General features: G+C 36.6%; 1 protein-coding gene across 1 annotated transcript in view; it reads right to left on the bottom strand.

Annotated features, from left to right (window-relative positions):
• Window positions 1–10,549: 10,549 nt before the first annotated feature.
• Window positions 10,550–18,099, bottom strand: part of LOC102436127 (A disintegrin and metallopeptidase domain 3-like) — an 80,928-nt gene continuing 73,378 nt past the window's right edge. The window contains exons 18-19 of the mRNA XM_023751827.1: window positions 12,513–12,678; window positions 10,550–10,619 (exon numbers count right to left, since the gene is read on the bottom strand). Coding sequence (XP_023607595.1) covers window positions 10,550–10,619; window positions 12,513–12,678 — 236 coding nt within the window. The remainder of the gene's footprint in view (window positions 10,620–12,512; window positions 12,679–18,099) is intronic.

Genomic DNA, 18,099 nt, shown 5'->3' with positions numbered 1-18,099 from the left:
AAATATGTGACTGACACAAGAGATTTGAGTTGAAAAATATACATTTGTGAGCACATTAAAGAATAACATGCAGGAAAAGAGTGAATAAAAAACATCTAAGAGGAAGCATATGGAAAGAAAAAGGAGCCTTAAAGTAGAATTATGGGTAATAGAGATGTTTGGGGGATTACGGGCAAAGAATACAAACAGAAGATAAAATGATCAAATATTAAGATGGTAATATGGTGATTAAAAATAAAATAGAGTTACTTAATAAAATAGTAGTCAAGTACTGCAAATGCATTTCAGAGAGCAGGTAGAATGAAAACTGAGAAAGTGATTATTCTTTTGGTGGTAATGAGTCAGTAATGAATGTCCCTATTGTATTCTCCAGGAATCAGATGCTGAGGAAGAGTTAGCAAAATGTTTTTAGAAAGTACCGTAACATTGGGTATATGGAGCCTAGGAATTTACCAATTTCTTTTAGGTTTTCTAATTTGTTGACGTATAATTGTTCATAATAGTCTCTTATGATTCTGTATATGTCTTAGTATCAGTTATAGTATCTCCTTTATTTCTGATTATATTTCATTGAGTCTACTCTTTTATTTTTATTTTTTTAGTTTTTCTAGCTAAAGGTTTGTCAATTTTGTTCACCTTTGGAGAAAACAGCTCTTAGTTCTGTTTATCTTTTCTATTCTTTTTCTAGCCTCTATATAATTTAATTCCACTCTCATCTTACCTTTATTATTTCCTTCCCTCTGCTAACTTTGGGCTTATTATTTTCTGGTTCCTTGAGGTGTTAAGTTGGTCTGTTTGAGATCTTTCTAATTTGTTTAAGATTTTTAACTTAATTTTTAGAGTGAAATGAAGGTAGAGAGAGAGAAAGAAACATTGATGTGAGAGTGCATCATTGATTGGCTGCCTCCTGCACACCCCATACTAGGGATAGAGACCAAAACACGTGCATTTGCCCTGACTTGGAGTTGAACTTGCATGGCCACCTTTCGGGTCCACAGTACTCTGCTCAAGCAACATATCCCAGAGCTGTTTTTGTTAATGGATAGCTGTCCAATCAGACATCTTTCTGTAGAGATGGCAAAGCTGGGTTCTTCTATTTCTTCATATTTCCATCCTTCTGGTGTGGGGAAGCAGGGGACTTGGTTGGAGGTCTGTAAGGAGGAATCTCTGAGAGGTCGGGGGCCTCTGAGGGGACCTTGCCAAAGGCGGCAGCCCTTACCTCGACTTTTCCAAACAAGTCTGATCCCAGGGGTGTTTTGCTAGAATCTCTATGTTTATTCTTTAAAGACCCGACCTTGTAGAAAAGCATGGGCTTTATCAAGGATGCTTACCTTGCTCATTGTATCTAGAGGTTAATTTTAGTTCAAGCTGTTATGACAATACTAGCCAAAGGAGGCAGGCGAACAGGGCTGCTTGGTGGCGACAGCCAAGTATTGCTTATGGCGCCAAGCAGTGCCTTAGCCCTCTCACAGAAACGAGTGTTAGAGTAATCATTTATCCATCATTCAGGATCTGCGGATCAGCCTTGGCATTCAGGCACAAAATTTATTTTTAAAAAATTAGCAAAATAATATCAGCAACATCTAAAAGGAATTATACATATTCTCAGCTGAGGTATTCTAATAATTTATGTCTTTTTCTAAGTATTAATTTATGTAATATCCAATCCTATCTAATATGCAAATTGACCATCAGGCCCTTGCACAAGATGGCTGCCCCCATGTGGTCAAATGATGGCCACACTCATGTGGTCACAAGATGGCCACCACAAGATGGCCAGCAAAGGAGGGTAGTTGTGGGTGATCAGGCCTGCAGGGGAGGGCAGCTGGGGCAACCAGGCCTGCAGGGGAGGGCAGTTGAGGGGGACCAGGCCTGCAGGGGAGGGCAGTTGAGGGGGACCAGGCCTGCAGGGGAGGGCAGTTGAGGGAGACCAGGCCTTCAAGGGAGGGCAGTTGGGGCAACCAGGCCATCAGGGGAGGGCAGTTGGGGGCGATCAGGCCAACAGGGGAGCAGTTACGCGTCGATCAGGCTGACAGGCAGAAGCAGTTAGGAGCAATCAGGCAGTCAGGCAGGCAAGTAGTTGGGAGCCAGCAGTCCCAGATTGTGAAAGGGATTTCTGGCTACCGGCAGTCAGACATCCCTCAAGGGGTCCCAGATTGGAGAAGGTGCAGGCTGGGCTGAGGGACACCCCTCCCCCTGTGCATGAATTTTGTGCACTGGCCCTCTAGTAAATTAATATTCTGCTAATCTAATCAAGCCAGTAGATGTACAAAAGTTTTAGAAAAATCAATGTCTATTCAATACAAAAGCACTCAATAAATTAAGGATATAAAGCAGTGGTTCTCAACCTTCTGGCCCTTTAAATACAGTTCCTCATGTTGTGACCCCAACCATAAAATTATTTTTGTTGCTACTTCATAACTGTCATGTTGCTACTGTTATTACTCATAATGTAAATATCTGATATGTAGGATGGTCTTAGGCGACCCCTGTGAAAGGGTCGTTTGACCGCCAAAGGGGTCGCAACCCACAGGTTGAGAACCGCTGATATAAAGGAACTTCCTCAATTTGATGTATAGGATAAAATGGCAGCCTAATAGGCAGACCCTTCTTGGCACCTCCAGGGTTAGACTAGAAATAAAACTGAAGTGGGGAACATATATCCGTAATTACCAACTGAGACCCAGCTGAGGAGCAGACTTATATGAGGGACACACAGAATACACCTGGAGACTGGAAGGAAGGGTGAGGTCAGGAGAGGAGCTGACCCAGTTTCCAAGGTGGCAGGCCAAGATGAGGAGGGAACACTTGGCTACAGGAGGGTCTGTTCCCTGGGGAGACCCAGGCCTGGAACTCAGGCTGGGCTCCACAGCTCGGAGCACCAGTGCTGAGACCTGTGGCCCTCGAAACATCCAGCTGTGAAAGGTGGCAGGGCTGTGGCCATGGCAGTCTGGAGCCAGTAGTCCATAGCTGATCAGAACGACAGCCTCAGTTTCTTTTTTTCTGTGTGTGTCTTTTTTTTTTTTTTTTTTTAAACCCAGAGCACAGGAGTTTTGATCTGCAGCTACTCCCTGGAGGCCTTGGTACAGGGAGGGAGGTGCAGACTTGAGGTGCAAAGGAGAAGCTGGGGTGAAAAACATTGGGGGGAGATGTAGAAAAGAGACGGCCAGGAGTCCTGCATTTGGTCATATGCCCCAAACTGAAATGGCCATTTTTTTAAAAAAATATTTTTTTATTGATTTCAGAGAGGAAGGGAGAGGGAGAGAAAGACAGAAACATCAATGATGAAAGAGAAACATTGATCATTTGCCTCCTACACACCCCCGACTGGGGGATTGAGCCCACTACCCTGGCATGTGCACTGAACAGGAATGGGAACTGTGACCTCCTGGTTCATTGGTCTATGCTCAACCACTGAGCCACATCTGCTGGGCTGAAATGACCATTTTTCCTGAAAGGAGCTAACAGCTCCCAGTAGCTTGTAGGACATGAAAAGATAAAACCCTGCCCTAGGGGATTCAGTGCACCCTACCCTCAGGAGTCCTGCCTGCCACACCCTGAATTTTGACCTTCTCAGAGACTACAAAAGCAGAGGCCAAGTCTACAGGTTTGAACAGCCTCAGGGAGTGTCAGTGACAGGATTGAGAGAGGGGCTGTCCAGTCCACTATCCCAGGAACCTGACTGGCACTTCCCCCCTGGGAAGGCTGATAGAAATTCCAGGTTTCCAGCTGATCCCACTGGACTGCATACAGGGCAGAGTAATATTTTGGGCCACTCACAGAGGCTCTGGGACAGGAAAACACACCCACAAAATTCCCTGAAATCTGAACAGCACTTCCCCCACCTAAAGCCCTTTCAGAAACAAACTTCTGAGTGATTAAGATTGACAGTTGGCTAGCAGGCCAAGGAAGGCAGAGGCAGAGTCCAGGGAACCAACCGAAGTTTGCTGGGCCCCAGGCTGCTAAGGAACCTGTTTTAGAGGGCAGATTGGCCCCTCCTACTTGCAGCCAAGTCCTTTGGAGACAGACACAACCTGTGGATTGCTTGGAGCTTCAAGCTGAGAGCCAAAGAAGGACAGTTTCTGACAGTGCTTAGCATCTAATGAGAGGAGCCTCTTCCTGGAATCACACAATGTATGTATGTGTGTCTCTGTGTCTGTGTGTGTCTCTCTGTGTGTGTGTAAAGCACACACACGTTTTCCTTACTGTAGACTCTGAAACATCACATCTGCAAAGTACAGTGCCACTGAAGGTTGGGCCAACACCAATGATTGTGATGTTACAGAATTGCTTGAAATTAAGAAATTATTCTTATTTTATGGCTATTCTTACTGGACAACATGGCCCAAATCAATTAATATATATACATTTTATCTTATTTATTGATTTATAGAGAGAGATAGAAAAATGGAGAGAGAGAAAGAAAAGAAGTATTGATTTGTTGTTCCACTAAGTTTTGCATTCATTGCTTGTTTCTTGTATGTGCCCTGACTGGAGTTGGAACTGTAATCTCATATCCTCAGGACACTCTAACCAACTGAATGAACTACATGCCAGAGTTCATACATATCCATTTTAAAATTATGTTTATTATTACACTTACTTTGTTAAAGAATCATTTTGTGCCGGGAGCCAGTCCATCCTTGCTGCTTGACACAGTCGCTGCAGAGAAGAAACATCTGCACAGCATATGTTTCAAGGGACCTGGCGTATATGGCATACTGTTCTTAATATGTTTGCTCCCCTTCTTGGCGCTATGTGTTTTAACCAAGGTCACCTCTCCGAGAAAGGTTGTTTCCCCAAGTAGGAATTTTTCCCTGAAGTTAGGGAGGGAATAAAACCCCTTAACTAAGTGTCAGGCGGGTAGTTAATCACTTTAACTAAGAACAATCACGCTTAAGCTACATAATCTTTACTCCCTGGAATGGAGATAAGAAACAACGCCCTAACCTTTGGAATAGAAATTGACAGGATTAAAATCAACTGGTATAAATACAGATGTAACAAGACAACAAAAGACAGAACCTAGAAACAGAACCTAGCGAGAGAACCTGGCTGAAGAACCTAGAGACAGAACCTAGAGACAGAACCTAGAGACAGAACCTAGAGAGAGAACCTGGGGAGAGAACATGGCAAAAGATCCTGGACAGAACCTGGCACCAGAACTTAACTGGAGATCCTAGCCAGAACTTGGCTGGAGATCCAAACCAGAACTTGGCCAGAACTTCCGCTGGAGTTCCAAACCAGAACTTTGCTGGAGATCCTGACCAGAACTTGGCTGGAGTTCCTGGCTAGAGATCCTGGCTAGGCTGCTGATCAACTGAAGGCTGTCTCCGTGACATTCCTTCTTCGCCGACTCCGTCCACACCTTTGGGGACCCCTGGACCTGTTGGGGTTGGACCCCAGCAATTTTGTCTGAATAACAAGTGTTTCTATATTTACTTTTCAAATAATATTTTTAATATTTTAAAAATCACACATTCATGCCCTGGCCAGTTGATTATAGTGTGGTTCTAGTCCCCATATGCCAAAGTTGCAGGTTGGATCTCCAGTCATGGCACATACAAAAATTACCGTATGGACCAGCACAATCCAATTTCTGAGTATACACACACAAAAAAAATTGAAAGCATGGTCTCAATTTGATATCTGTACACTAATGTTTACAGTAGCATTATTCACAATAGCTAAAATGTGGGAACAGCCCAGGACTGCCAGGAACACATATTGGGGAAAGTATAATCCTTTCAATAAATGGTGTTAGGAAAACTGTATATTTGCATGCAGAGGAAGGAAATTGACCCTGATCTGGAACCTTACCCCAAAATAAACTCAAAATGGATAAAAGACTTACACATAAGACCTGAAACGCTAAAACAATCACAAGGAAACATAGGCAAAAGCTTCTTGATTATGGTCTGGACAGCAGTATTTTCAGTATGATCCCAAAACACAGGTGGCAAAAGCAAAAATAGACAATGGAATTGCATCAAACTAAGAAGTTTCTGCACAGCAAAAGAAACAATTAGTAGACTGAAGAGATTTTCTATGTTCTGTGAATGAATATTTATCAATTTTACATCTGATAATGGATTAGTATCCAAAATATATAAGGAACTCAACTCAATAGCAATAAAAATAATCTAATTAAAAGTTATATAGGTATACTCTGGTATGAAATCTTTATTTAATGACAGATGTAAGTTCTCAAAAATCAAAATGCAAACCATTTCCTCATTGCTTATTGCAGACAGGCTTTGATCCCTTGAGTTTTTTAAAATTACTCTGGCAAAAGCATCATTACCTCCACAGTTGATGGACATTTAGAAAAGGAAATTCTTAGCCTTTGTGGTGAGGTACTCCCAACCCTGACCCAAGAGCATCTTTTCGTATTAATGGAGAATCTGAAATTCCTAATTATGTCCAGGGAGGCTGATGGTTTCTAACCCATGTATAATGGTTTGAGGTATGCAGAAGTGTACCTATCTCAGTAAGAGCAAGATGGGGAGAAGCAACACTAAAGCAAGAAAATCTTACCCAGAAAAGCTCAGCTTTAAGTAAAGAAAGAGCAGCAAACTGGGTGCCACAAAAGGACAAAGATATAGCCTAGATCCCAAGTTACATGAGGTCAAGAACGTATTACCTGGAGACAGAATAGTTATCTATGACCAGGAACTCAGTGGGAGCAATTCCTTGAAGTTGAGTGGGATGTTAGTGACTCTCTGAGGGCTTGGGGCTGGGCTTACTTGGCAACACTTCAAATCCCAAGCCTGGAATGGATGGGGAAGGGAATCACAAGGTATTGGAGAGATGTGGACTGTAGGTGTCCTCTGTTGAGATGGGAGCAGTTAGCATGGCCTTGGGCATCTGAGGGCAGGCAGCTGCAGTGGATGAAGGAATGTCCTCCTTGGGATGTAACAGCCTCCCTCCTTCAAAAGAGGCAAAAGCACTTATTTTCCACTAAAGGATCCCAGCAGGTAGAAGAATCAGCAGACACAAGCCTACATACTTTCACTCACAGGATTTATTTTGGTTTGTGAAACTGAAAGCTTTAAGCCATAACAAAAGGAGAAAAAGGCAGATTTTTATTCATTTTTTTGAATCAAGCCAGTTAATGGTGAATTTCTTGGTAATATCTTTTCTCCAACCTATGGCTTTTTGACATTATTGCCCCATCACTGCTGTAAAAGAAATATAGAAAATAGAAAGGTTAGATTTTAACTTAATAAAACTGTCTAATTTTACTATGCATCTATAGGTATAGCATTTAAATTAGTATAATAAGACACTGGTTATACTGTCATGATCCTCACCTGTGTTCCACAAAATTTGTAAACCAATTTCCTTTTCCTGAATCCTTTGTGATAGCCACATTAAAAATATATCATAAATTGGTATTTATAAATATCTAACTTACACAGTCTCTATGCTTCACATGGGTAAAAGAAAATCACCCACAAGGAAACAGAGAGGAAAAGAATAATAAAAATATCAGAAGAAATAAATAATAATAATGATTAATTGGTCTATTTTTGTCTACAGAGGAGGAGTATTTCTGAGTGCGTTCTGTGCATATCCACCAGGTGGCCCACATACACATATTCAAAACAGAACTCACACTTCACTCCCCTGCATATCATCTTTCCAAAACCAAAGTGCTTCTAGCCTACTCTACAATATGTCATTAGTAAAAGGTGTGATTTTCAATTTTGTCAGAAATGTTTTAGTCTTCATAATTCTTTGTTATTCTACCTCAAATATATCCATCACTGACCACTTACTGGACTTGACCTCTGTTATATCCCACAAAACTTTTTGATCTTTTCTTCTTTTCCAAACCTGCCCTCATCACATCTTTCCTGTGTAGTCCATACTCTCATAGATGTTTCGCTCAACTCTAGTCCTGGCTGAATCTGACTGAATTTTTCACTGTCTCATTACAGCAAACTACATCATGTTAAATGACTCCCAGGCTACTTCAAAAATACTTTCACATGTTCCCATTCATATATGACAAAATGTAAACTCCTTACCAGAGCACACCAGACAATTGTCTTGGCTCATGATTACCTATGTAGATGTTTATCTTTCAATGTTCATACATTTAAAAATAAATCTTAAAATGTATTAAGAGCACAATTTTAGAAACAGGTCTGGGTTTACATTTTACCCTTCCTATCATCCTGCTCTTGATCAATAAACATTATTTATGTACTTTTTCTTAGTCTACATTCAAGCCGTCAATTTATTTTGTTAGTTCATCTTTAAAAAAATTATTCCTGAAACTGTTTTTACTATTGCTTGTCTGAGGTACCATCCTGTTTTCTCTTAGGTTATTGCAGGAGTTCTCCACTATCTGGTTTCTTCACTTTTATTCTCTGTCCTTGTTTCTTTCAACTCTGCTCGAGATAAACTGACATCACTGTTATTTAACAAATATTCCTGACTTTTTTCCCGTTGGATCATTCTAGTATGTGGAAAGTTCCTGCCCAGATATATGCAAGTATAGCTTTGCCACCTGAATCCCTATATAAGACAGCGTTGAATTGTTGCAGAAAAGGTAAAGCTCTATCTTTAATTCTGGAGAAGCTGGAGAAGCTGGATGTCTGCTTTCACACCTTTCCTAGATAAGGGCAGTGAAATTGATGATCATCTATTTAAAAAAAATTTTAATGGAACCTTGAGACCTTGTACCTGAGGTGTCTCTCTGACCTTCATTACTTGCCTGCACTCTCTCTTGCTGTGCTGTATGCTTTGCATTTAAATAAAAGCTTCATTTGAGATGATCCTGTGAGTCCTTGAGATGTTCTTTCAAACATCTAAACTGGGTAAATATTTTCACCTTCTTCAATTCTTCACTTACATATCACTTGCTCAATAAGACTCTCTTAGTCAACCAATTTTTTAAAAATTGCTATCAAGTTCTTTCATCAACATCAACTCTTCCAATTACCCCTATTGCCCTAATCTTTCCCATCTGATTAATCACTCTCAATACACTATACAATCAACTTATGAAATGTATTTGTTGCTTATGGACTAAGTGCCAAACCCACTATTTCAAATTTTTGAGGCAAGATCTTAATGTAACTATAAAGTTCTGATGGCAGATGAAGACTGAGAAAGACCAAAAAAAGAAAAAGAAAAAACATGTAAAACAAAGCAAGATATTGAATTTATAACTTAAGATTTGGAAGAAATCAGAGAAGTGGCAAGATCACTGTATTGCTCTAGGACAGTGAAGGCGAACCTTTTGAGCTCGGCGTGTCAGCATTTTGAAAAACCCTAACTTAACTCTGGTGCCATGTCACATATAGAAATTTTTTAATATTTGCAACCATAGTAAAACAAAGACTTATATTTTTGATGTTTATTTTATATATTTAAATGCTATTTAACAAAGAAAAATCAACCAAAAAAATGAGTTCGCGTGTCATAAGTTCGCCATCACTGCTCTAGGAGAAAATGACTGAAGTTGGGTGGTGGTGATTAGTTTAAGGGAAGATAACCCAGCACAAGGATAAGACTATGATTGGAGGACAAGGGCATGAAAGGAAGACAGTGAGCCAAGTGCCAAAATCCTCACCTCAGGTGTGGATTTTAACAGAGTAATCAAAGAAGAAGTAGAGATTGGTCTAGTCAGAAATAAGACTAATTTACATTCTGCATAGGAGTTATAAATGTGTTCTCTGGTGGCAGATGAGGAAACAGATACAGATACATTGACTAAACTCTCAAGGTCAGATATGGAGGAATGACACATAATTTATTGGATGAACTCTGACCTCGCTCATGATTTGATTTTTTAATTCTTCCATTTATCCCAAGTGATAAGCCTAATATGTCAAATGTCATGATTTCTTTATGCAAATGAGTTAAAAATTGAAAACTATATACAGATGCTGACTTTATTACATCTTAGAGTAAGTTATTGTCTTTCTGCCTTAGAGAGTGCATGTAACATTTTCCATGGCCTCTAATACGTCCTCAGTAAATGTAAATTTTATTCCCCGCATGTAGTTATACAACAGGCTATATGTGTCAAAATGGTGGCGTTTTTAACTTAAACCCTTGAGTCAGATTACCTTAAACTCTAGCTCCAAAACTTACTAAAATTCTATACACATGGGGAATTATTTAAATTCATATGTCTGTTTTCTCATTTATAAAACAAGAGTAACCATAACCATGGAATCTTAGGGAGAAATGTAAATGTTTGAAAATAATTCATTTAAGTCTATCAGTTATCACATTAGGTAAATGAGCAGGATACATGATAACTCATAACTATTTTAAGAATATATTTAAATCTCTTCAAAGTCACTTCTTTTACGAAAAGAAAAATAGTTGAAAAAAACATCACTGTCTAAAACTGGTTGACATTGACTAAAGAGTCCAAAACAAAATTTGAATTAGCTTTTGTTCTAGTATAGGATATTGACAAGTAATAATGATGATGAAACATGGAAATAATGGGTCTCATAGTGAGGTATAATTAAAGATTTTAAAAATATATGAGCAATGATATTTTGTTAACAGCTTGAACCCTTCATTTCACCTTTAACTCTGTGTATGTCCTGCTGCTATCAGCACTGCTGTCTTCTAACATACTAGTAGTTCTGTATAAAAGAAATAACATTAGTTTTAGGTTTAGGAAATATTGTAATCTTAAGCAAAATCAAGAAAAGTAACAAAGCTATATTTGTACTAATAACTCAAAAAATATATATCATTATTTACTTACTTCCCATCTTCACTCCATTAGGCTATATTAAATATTTGATCTTTCTAATGTTGACCTAACTACTAAATATATTAAGCTTATATACATTTCAAACTAAAAACCAATCTACTATTTTCTCTATCTTCTCTACAAGAAAGAAAAGAGGGATATATAAGTAAATAATGCACATCCAAAGTTAAAAAGGTAACCTATATGCAAATAGGCAAATATTTAAATTATTATCTATCCGGTTACGATATTTCTACCAAAAACTATGTAAATCACTAACTTTTCACTATCATTCATGAGGTCCTTAGTGAGGCCTCTAAGTCTTTCATCTACATGTAGTTACTTTTGGTGGTATTTATAATCTCCAATTTTTCCTTTGGAAAACTCCAATAACTATACAGTTCCTGTGGAAGAAAAATATCATGGTGCCCAGGTTCCTGCTACATGTCTATAATTCCTTGGCCAAGGTAATAAGATCAGATTTGAACAACTAACTCAGGTTTATAAGTCCAGACAGAACACAGGCTGAATTTAGGTACACTTCCACACTGATTTCCTTCTGTCTCTTGAGAATGAGAACTAAGAGGCATTGATTATAGACTGACTCTTGGTGATTTTTTTTTTAATGAATTTAGTCAAAGTTTAGATAGGTATTCCCTGCCTTGTGCGGGCAGAGCAGTCATTTTTTTGAGGATGGACAAACATACACAGGAAGAGATGGTGTCAATCATAAAGCCTTTGAGTGATGGAACGAACTGCACAGTAATTCCTGACAGTGCAGTTCATTACCACCCATTGATGATTCAGCTCCACATCATTTCTTATCCTTGCATCCCTGAAGCTCCTTAGTGTTGCTCTAAAACTTAGACTGTCAAGACCAGTTTTAGTTATGATCAATCATTCCCCTTATAACATCTCTTTTAAAAGTCAGGTTTACTTCCAGCAACTATTCAGATTTGTCCAAGATATCTTAAGCAAGAGCACAAGAAGACTTATGCCAGATATTCATTCAAGTCCATTTATATTAATTTGATGGTTATGTGAATATCTACACAAATCAGACAGAATAATACACTGACTTTAATTAGTTACTGTTCACTTGTTTATACTGTAAATAAAATTAACTAACTTGGGGAATAGCAGTGTTGAAAATTTTCTACCATTATTGTATTTATCTCTCCAAAAGTAAGAAAGAGAACCATTTTTCTTTAGCATGGGATAAAGAGACCCATTTATCTTCTATTCTGCATTCTCATTTTCCTGAATATTCACTAAGCACATTGCAGCTTGTATTGGTGTATAAAGATAAGCAAGTACCTTAATTCTAACTTTAGAAACACATGAGCAATATTAATTATGTGTAAAATGGGCAGTAGCCTGTGTTCTCTCTCTTACTCTTTGCTGTCTAACATTTTTCTTACCTTCTACATATTTTGTTCATAAAATTGGCTTCCCTCTCTCTATTAATCTCCATGGCACACCTGAATGTGGGGTTGCTTAGGAAACAAAAACCTCCTAAAGCAATTTTACCTGAATGGCTTTCTATTTGAAAGGCACTGAGGATTTATTGAGTAGCTTCAGTTGCTCCTGGGCCTATACGCACATGAAGAGTACCTACCTGCCTACAACCTGAAAAAAACAAACTATATACTAAGAGTCAGTATTTCTACCCATCAACCCAATCCATCCAAGAATTCCTACTTGTAATATTCTGAATTACATTTTAATTTTTTCCATAATACATTTCAATATAAATATAAGAAATAATAAGTTTACTTACCCTTCACTTAGTGTTCCCTCTCTTTTCCAAAATTTCATTTTATTCCATGTAAGAGCAATGATGGCGATTAAAATAAGGAAAGATAGGAAAAGGCAGACACTGAACAAGAGGACACCTTTTTGAAGACCAGAACGATGATATGTTGTAGGCATGTATGCAACTTTTTCTAAAAATATGAAATAATTTTTAAAGTTAAATTTAATCATATTATAATTTTGATTTATAAAAATGTGTGATTCCAATAATACAGTCATACAATGAATAAAATTAAATTTAAAAGTGTTTTCCAATATTCTATGACTATGCCACAAAGTGCATTGTATATTCATGCCACTCAACACATATCAATATCATTGTCATACTTTATTTCAAATCATTACACATATAATCTTTTTTAATATTTTATATTCCAATGTATTTTATCATATTCTGGTCTATTAATTCCTGCTGAAAACAGATGAAATGGATATTACAACCTAATAAGCTCTTCAGTTTAAAAATATGGAGCATACAAAAGAACCGTTTTTAAAAAAATGATTCAATGAAAAATTATTCACATAACTCAAGGTTGTAAAGCCCAATTAATGATAGTAAGCCAGGTGAAATTTTCATATTGACTGTGTAAGATGATGTTGTCCTAATTTTGATTATATTAATTAGAAAAAATAGATATTCTTATAGGTGTTAGAAGATATTATAGGAAAACATTTTAAATCTATGAAAACTAGGCCCAATTTAACAAAAGAAATATTCCAGACAACTAGAATACAGAAAACTAAATTAAGCGACCAGAATTACAACCAATTAACCTGTGATAATATTAAATGTAAATGCAATTAGTGTTCCCCCCACACAAAAGAGAAAAGTCCAATAACTTAGAAATAAAACCCAATTACATGTTGATAAGCAGTAATTTGACTAAAATAAAGTGATTCACAATGTTTATGTGTTATAGAAATAAATTGGAAAATACATGCAAAAATATTGAAATCATGCAAATATGTAGCTGTCATACATTATGGGAGAACGCAATAGTTTTAAAACTCTCCTTTTCCTGCTTCATCCATCTGAAAAGGTCAATTCTCCATTATCCATCTTCACTCACAATATCATATTGGAAGTGGATCTTTCTTCTCATGTACTAAAGGCTGATTAAAGAAATTGTACCTACTTATTGGATTGAGAGATACCCATTGCCCTAAGGAAGGTAGGGCTTCCACTTCAGCTCTGATGAAATCTTTTCATTAAATGGTGCTGGACTAGTCCTCTTATAATAAAAATATAAAACAAGACAATCTACATGAGGGAAATAATTTCTTCAAGTCAACAGGAAATGCAAAACTATAATACCAGAAGGAAGGAAAATATGATGTTGATTTTATGAAAATTCTACTCTACGTATGGAGAATTTGCTGACATCAGCAGAGAATTGGAGTCCTAGGCAAAGTGCAGCACTTCACTGAGTTAAGGAGCCAAAACATAAGAGTTCACAGCACAGAAATGGCTAGAACTGCAGGGTGCAGCACAGTTGCTCTGTAGATTAGGGACCCGGAAGTGTTGTAATAGCCTCCCAGGTGTCCTTAGTGGAGGTCTAATCTGAAGCTAATCAAAGGCAGCTCTTACTGGTTTGAGATTGAAAATAAGATATCAGAGTTTGCGCACTGCTGGAAAAAGAGCACTAAGAAAATCCCAATTTCTCCACATCCTCACTAATAACACGTTGCCTGTTATTTTTTATTATAATCTACCTAAGGAGTGTGAACTAGTAATTCATGTGGTTTTGATTTACATTTTCCTAAAATGTTTAGCACCTTTTCATGGGTTTATGAGCTATTGGTATATCTCTTATGAAGATATATTTATTTAAACCCCTTCTCAGTTTTAATTGGGTTATATTTTTACTATGGACTTGTAAGAGTTCTTTATATATTCTGGAAACACAACTTGCATATCAGATACAAGATGTGCAAATATTTTTACCCATTCTGTAATTTGTCTTTCACTTTCTTGGTTGTGTCATTTGCAGCAAAAAAGTTTTTAATTTTGTATGAAGTTGGATCAATCTCTTGTTTCAAAATTGCTTGTGCTTATACTAATTTCCAAAAAGGCTGCATAATTTTACATTCCACCAACAATGCACAGGGGCTCCACTCTCTTCATATCCTCATCAACACAATATTTTCTCAATTTTTTTTATAAGCCTGTAGGTTTGGCCCACAATATCCTATCAATTTGAGATGTTGAGCATGTTTTCATGTGCTTATTGACCATGTGGGTAAATTATTTGTAGAAATATTTATTCAAGTCTTTTACCCATTTGTTAATTTGGTTGTTTTCTTGTTGTAAATCTGTAGGAGTTCTTTACATAAAATGGATATTAATTTTTCATCAGATATATAATTTGTAAACATTTTCTCCTATAACATGGGCAATCCTTTTCACTTTGAGTTGATCATACTCTTTGCTGGAAAACAGTTTTTAATGATTATGAATTCAAATGTATCTATTTCTCTTTGCTTATTTCTGGTCCTATAGCCAATAAATTACTGCAAAACCCAATGTTTTTAATAATTCCCTCTGCTTTCTTCTAAGAATTTTATCATTTTAGCTCTCACATTTAATTTCTGATCCATTTGTAGTTAATTTTTGCATATCATTTCAGTAAACATCCAAGCTTATTCTTTTGCTTGTTGACATATGCTATCCCAAAACCATTTGCTGAAAAGGCTGTTCTTTCCCCCATTGAATGATCATGGCATCATTATGGAAAATAATTGGACCACATAAGCAAGGGTTTATATCTGGTTTCCAAAATTTATTCCATTGGAAAATTGCAGTTTTCTGATTTTGGTGTCCAAATTAATATACTGTATGCATTTCCAAGAAGGTAAAAAAGAACCCTGGGGTCCATTTCTTTCTTTTTATGTTAGTTTCTACTGGACAAAACTGAAAATTCATAAATTTTATTTTACTGCCCACAGTGATAAAGAAAAGAATATTGATGGAGGAGTGTATTTTATCATTTATACTCAGTCTAATGCAGAAAAAAAGAGAGCAGAACAGACTTTTCGCTAAAAGATATGCAGAGGCCAAATTAACACATTGAATATATTTAATATCATTACCCATTAGGGAAGTGCAAATTACAACCACTTTTAAAACTATAAAAGTCTTACTATCTATCCATCAATTTCACTCATGAGCATGTTTTCCAGAGAATTAAAAATTTACTTTTATTCATAATATTCCACATGAATATTTATAGCAGATCTAATCATGATACCAGTAGCTAAATATTGGCAACCAAGCAAATGTCCTTCATGAGTGAATAATTAAAGAAATTTTGATACACCCATACAAAGAAATACCAATCATCAATAAAAAATGAAGTATTCATATATGCAACAACTTATATTCAGTTCATGAAATTTATGCAAGAGAAAGAAGTCAATCTTAGAGACAAATTGTATGAAAGTATTTATATAACATTTGTGAAATAACATAATTAGAGAGACAGAGCAGTTCAGGGGTTGCCAGGAGTTAGGAAAGGAGGAAAGAAGGGATCAGTGTATCTGTAAAAAGGACTAATATTAGTTTAGTGATAATACATGTTGTGATGGTACAGTTCTGCATCTCAATTGTGGTGGTGACTACATCAATTTGAACATGTAACAAAATTGCACAGAACTAAATATGTGCACCCACATACAGAAGTGAGTGAGTGCATACTGGTGAAGATTGAAAAAGATCTATGTATTTTGTCAATGTCCACTTCTAGGTTTTGATATTGGACTATAGTATTGAGACATGTTTCGTTGATGGAGTCTGACTGAAGGGTACACGAAACTTCCTTTTACATTTCTTTGCTATTTATTGTGAATCTATAACTATAAATTAAATAAACACCCAATAAAATATCATTACATATCTAAAACTGGCAAAACAAAATTGAACTAAACAAACAATCAAAAATAACAGTATCTAAGTGCTTGTGAAGTGCGTGCTATCTGTGCAGAGAAACTGGCTCTCTCATTGATGAATGGGGTGAAGGAAAAATGGTACAGCCACTTTTGAAAATAATTTGGCGGTTTCTTATAAAACTATAAGTACACTCACTAAAAACATACACTTATTAAGTGACCCAGCAATCTTATCCCTAGGTGTTTACCCACCAAAAAGTGACAATATATGTATATTCTATATGCACAGTATATATATTATATATATGTATATAAAAGTCTATATATTTATATCAGCTTTATTCTTCATTGCCAAAATCTTGAAATAACACAAATAACCTTCGATGGATGAATTGATAAGCTAACTATAGTACATCTTTTTAATAGAAGGCTAGTTAAAAATAAAAATTAATGAACTATTAAAACATGACAACAGAAATGAATCTCAAATGCATATGTCATTCTGGGAAAGGGGAATATCTAGGAGCAGAGAACAGGTAATTACTTTCCGGGAATTAACAGTAGGGGATGACTGCAAAAAAAGGAGCCAGAGGAAGGATTTTGGGTGCTAAGTCTATTATGTATCATGATGACAGCTGATGGGAAAATAAGTCTGTTCGTTTTTTTTTGTACCCATAGAATTGTATACCACAGAGTGAACATGCTAATGTGTATAAATTTTTAAAAGGTAAATATGTTTAATAAAAAATAAGTATTAAAAAGAGACAAAGGCTGGGATTTTTTTTTCAAAATTTCCAAGAATACATCCATCCATAGATTCAAGAATCTCAGCCAATTTATTTCAAACAGGATAACTTCAAAGAAAAACACATTTGGCAAATCATAGTGAGACTGTGGATAATCAAAAACAGAAAATAAGTCTGAAACTCAGACAAAGAGCAAAAGAATAATTATATTATTGAGATGCATAAGAAGAATGACAGCTGTATTCTCATCAGGAAAAGGAAGCCAGGATACAGTGTGACTATATCTTTGAACAGCTGAGAGGAACAATTTTCAATGTAGAAATCTACTTCCACTGAAATATTTTTGGCAAATGTAGACACTATAAAACCACTTTAAAGACAAACAAAGGCTGAAACATATGGTCACTGCAAAATAGACCAAAAAGAAATACAATAGGAAGTTTTTCAGTCTGAAAGGAAATGACCCATGGGGAAATTTGAATGTGCTGGAAGAGTTGAAAAGCCCCATAGACTTTATGCAGAAATAAATTGTTTTCAACCGGGACCCAACATTTATTACACTAATTATACCATTATTCACATTCTTCTCCTAGAATGATTCAACATGCATGCATTTTAAAATATAGATTTACAGAACAACTTCTCATAAATCTCTCTGAAAAAAAACCATCAGGTGTTGTAATGGGGAAAAAAAAACACCTTATTCTCTTAGTGGCTTCAGGTTTCCAAGCACTAAAGAGAAAGGGGCTAAAGAGTTAAATCTCTTAGTGATAAATCACCTGTACACACAACATCAAACAATCCACCAAGTTAAAAGTGAATGCAGTCTTTAAGACAATCTCAAAGAGACCTAAACAAATTGTTTCCTGCCTTAAGTGGGAGTTCATTAACTGTATGTGAATTACTTAAGCTACTTGAAGC

Source organism: Myotis lucifugus, unplaced genomic scaffold, assembly GCF_000147115.1.
Source record: "Myotis lucifugus unplaced genomic scaffold, Myoluc2.0 scaffold_26, whole genome shotgun sequence".
Taxonomy (NCBI): Eukaryota; Metazoa; Chordata; class Mammalia; order Chiroptera; family Vespertilionidae; genus Myotis; species Myotis lucifugus.
The sequence above is the reverse complement of the archived record's forward strand: the minus strand, read 5'-3'. Positions and strand labels throughout refer to the sequence as shown.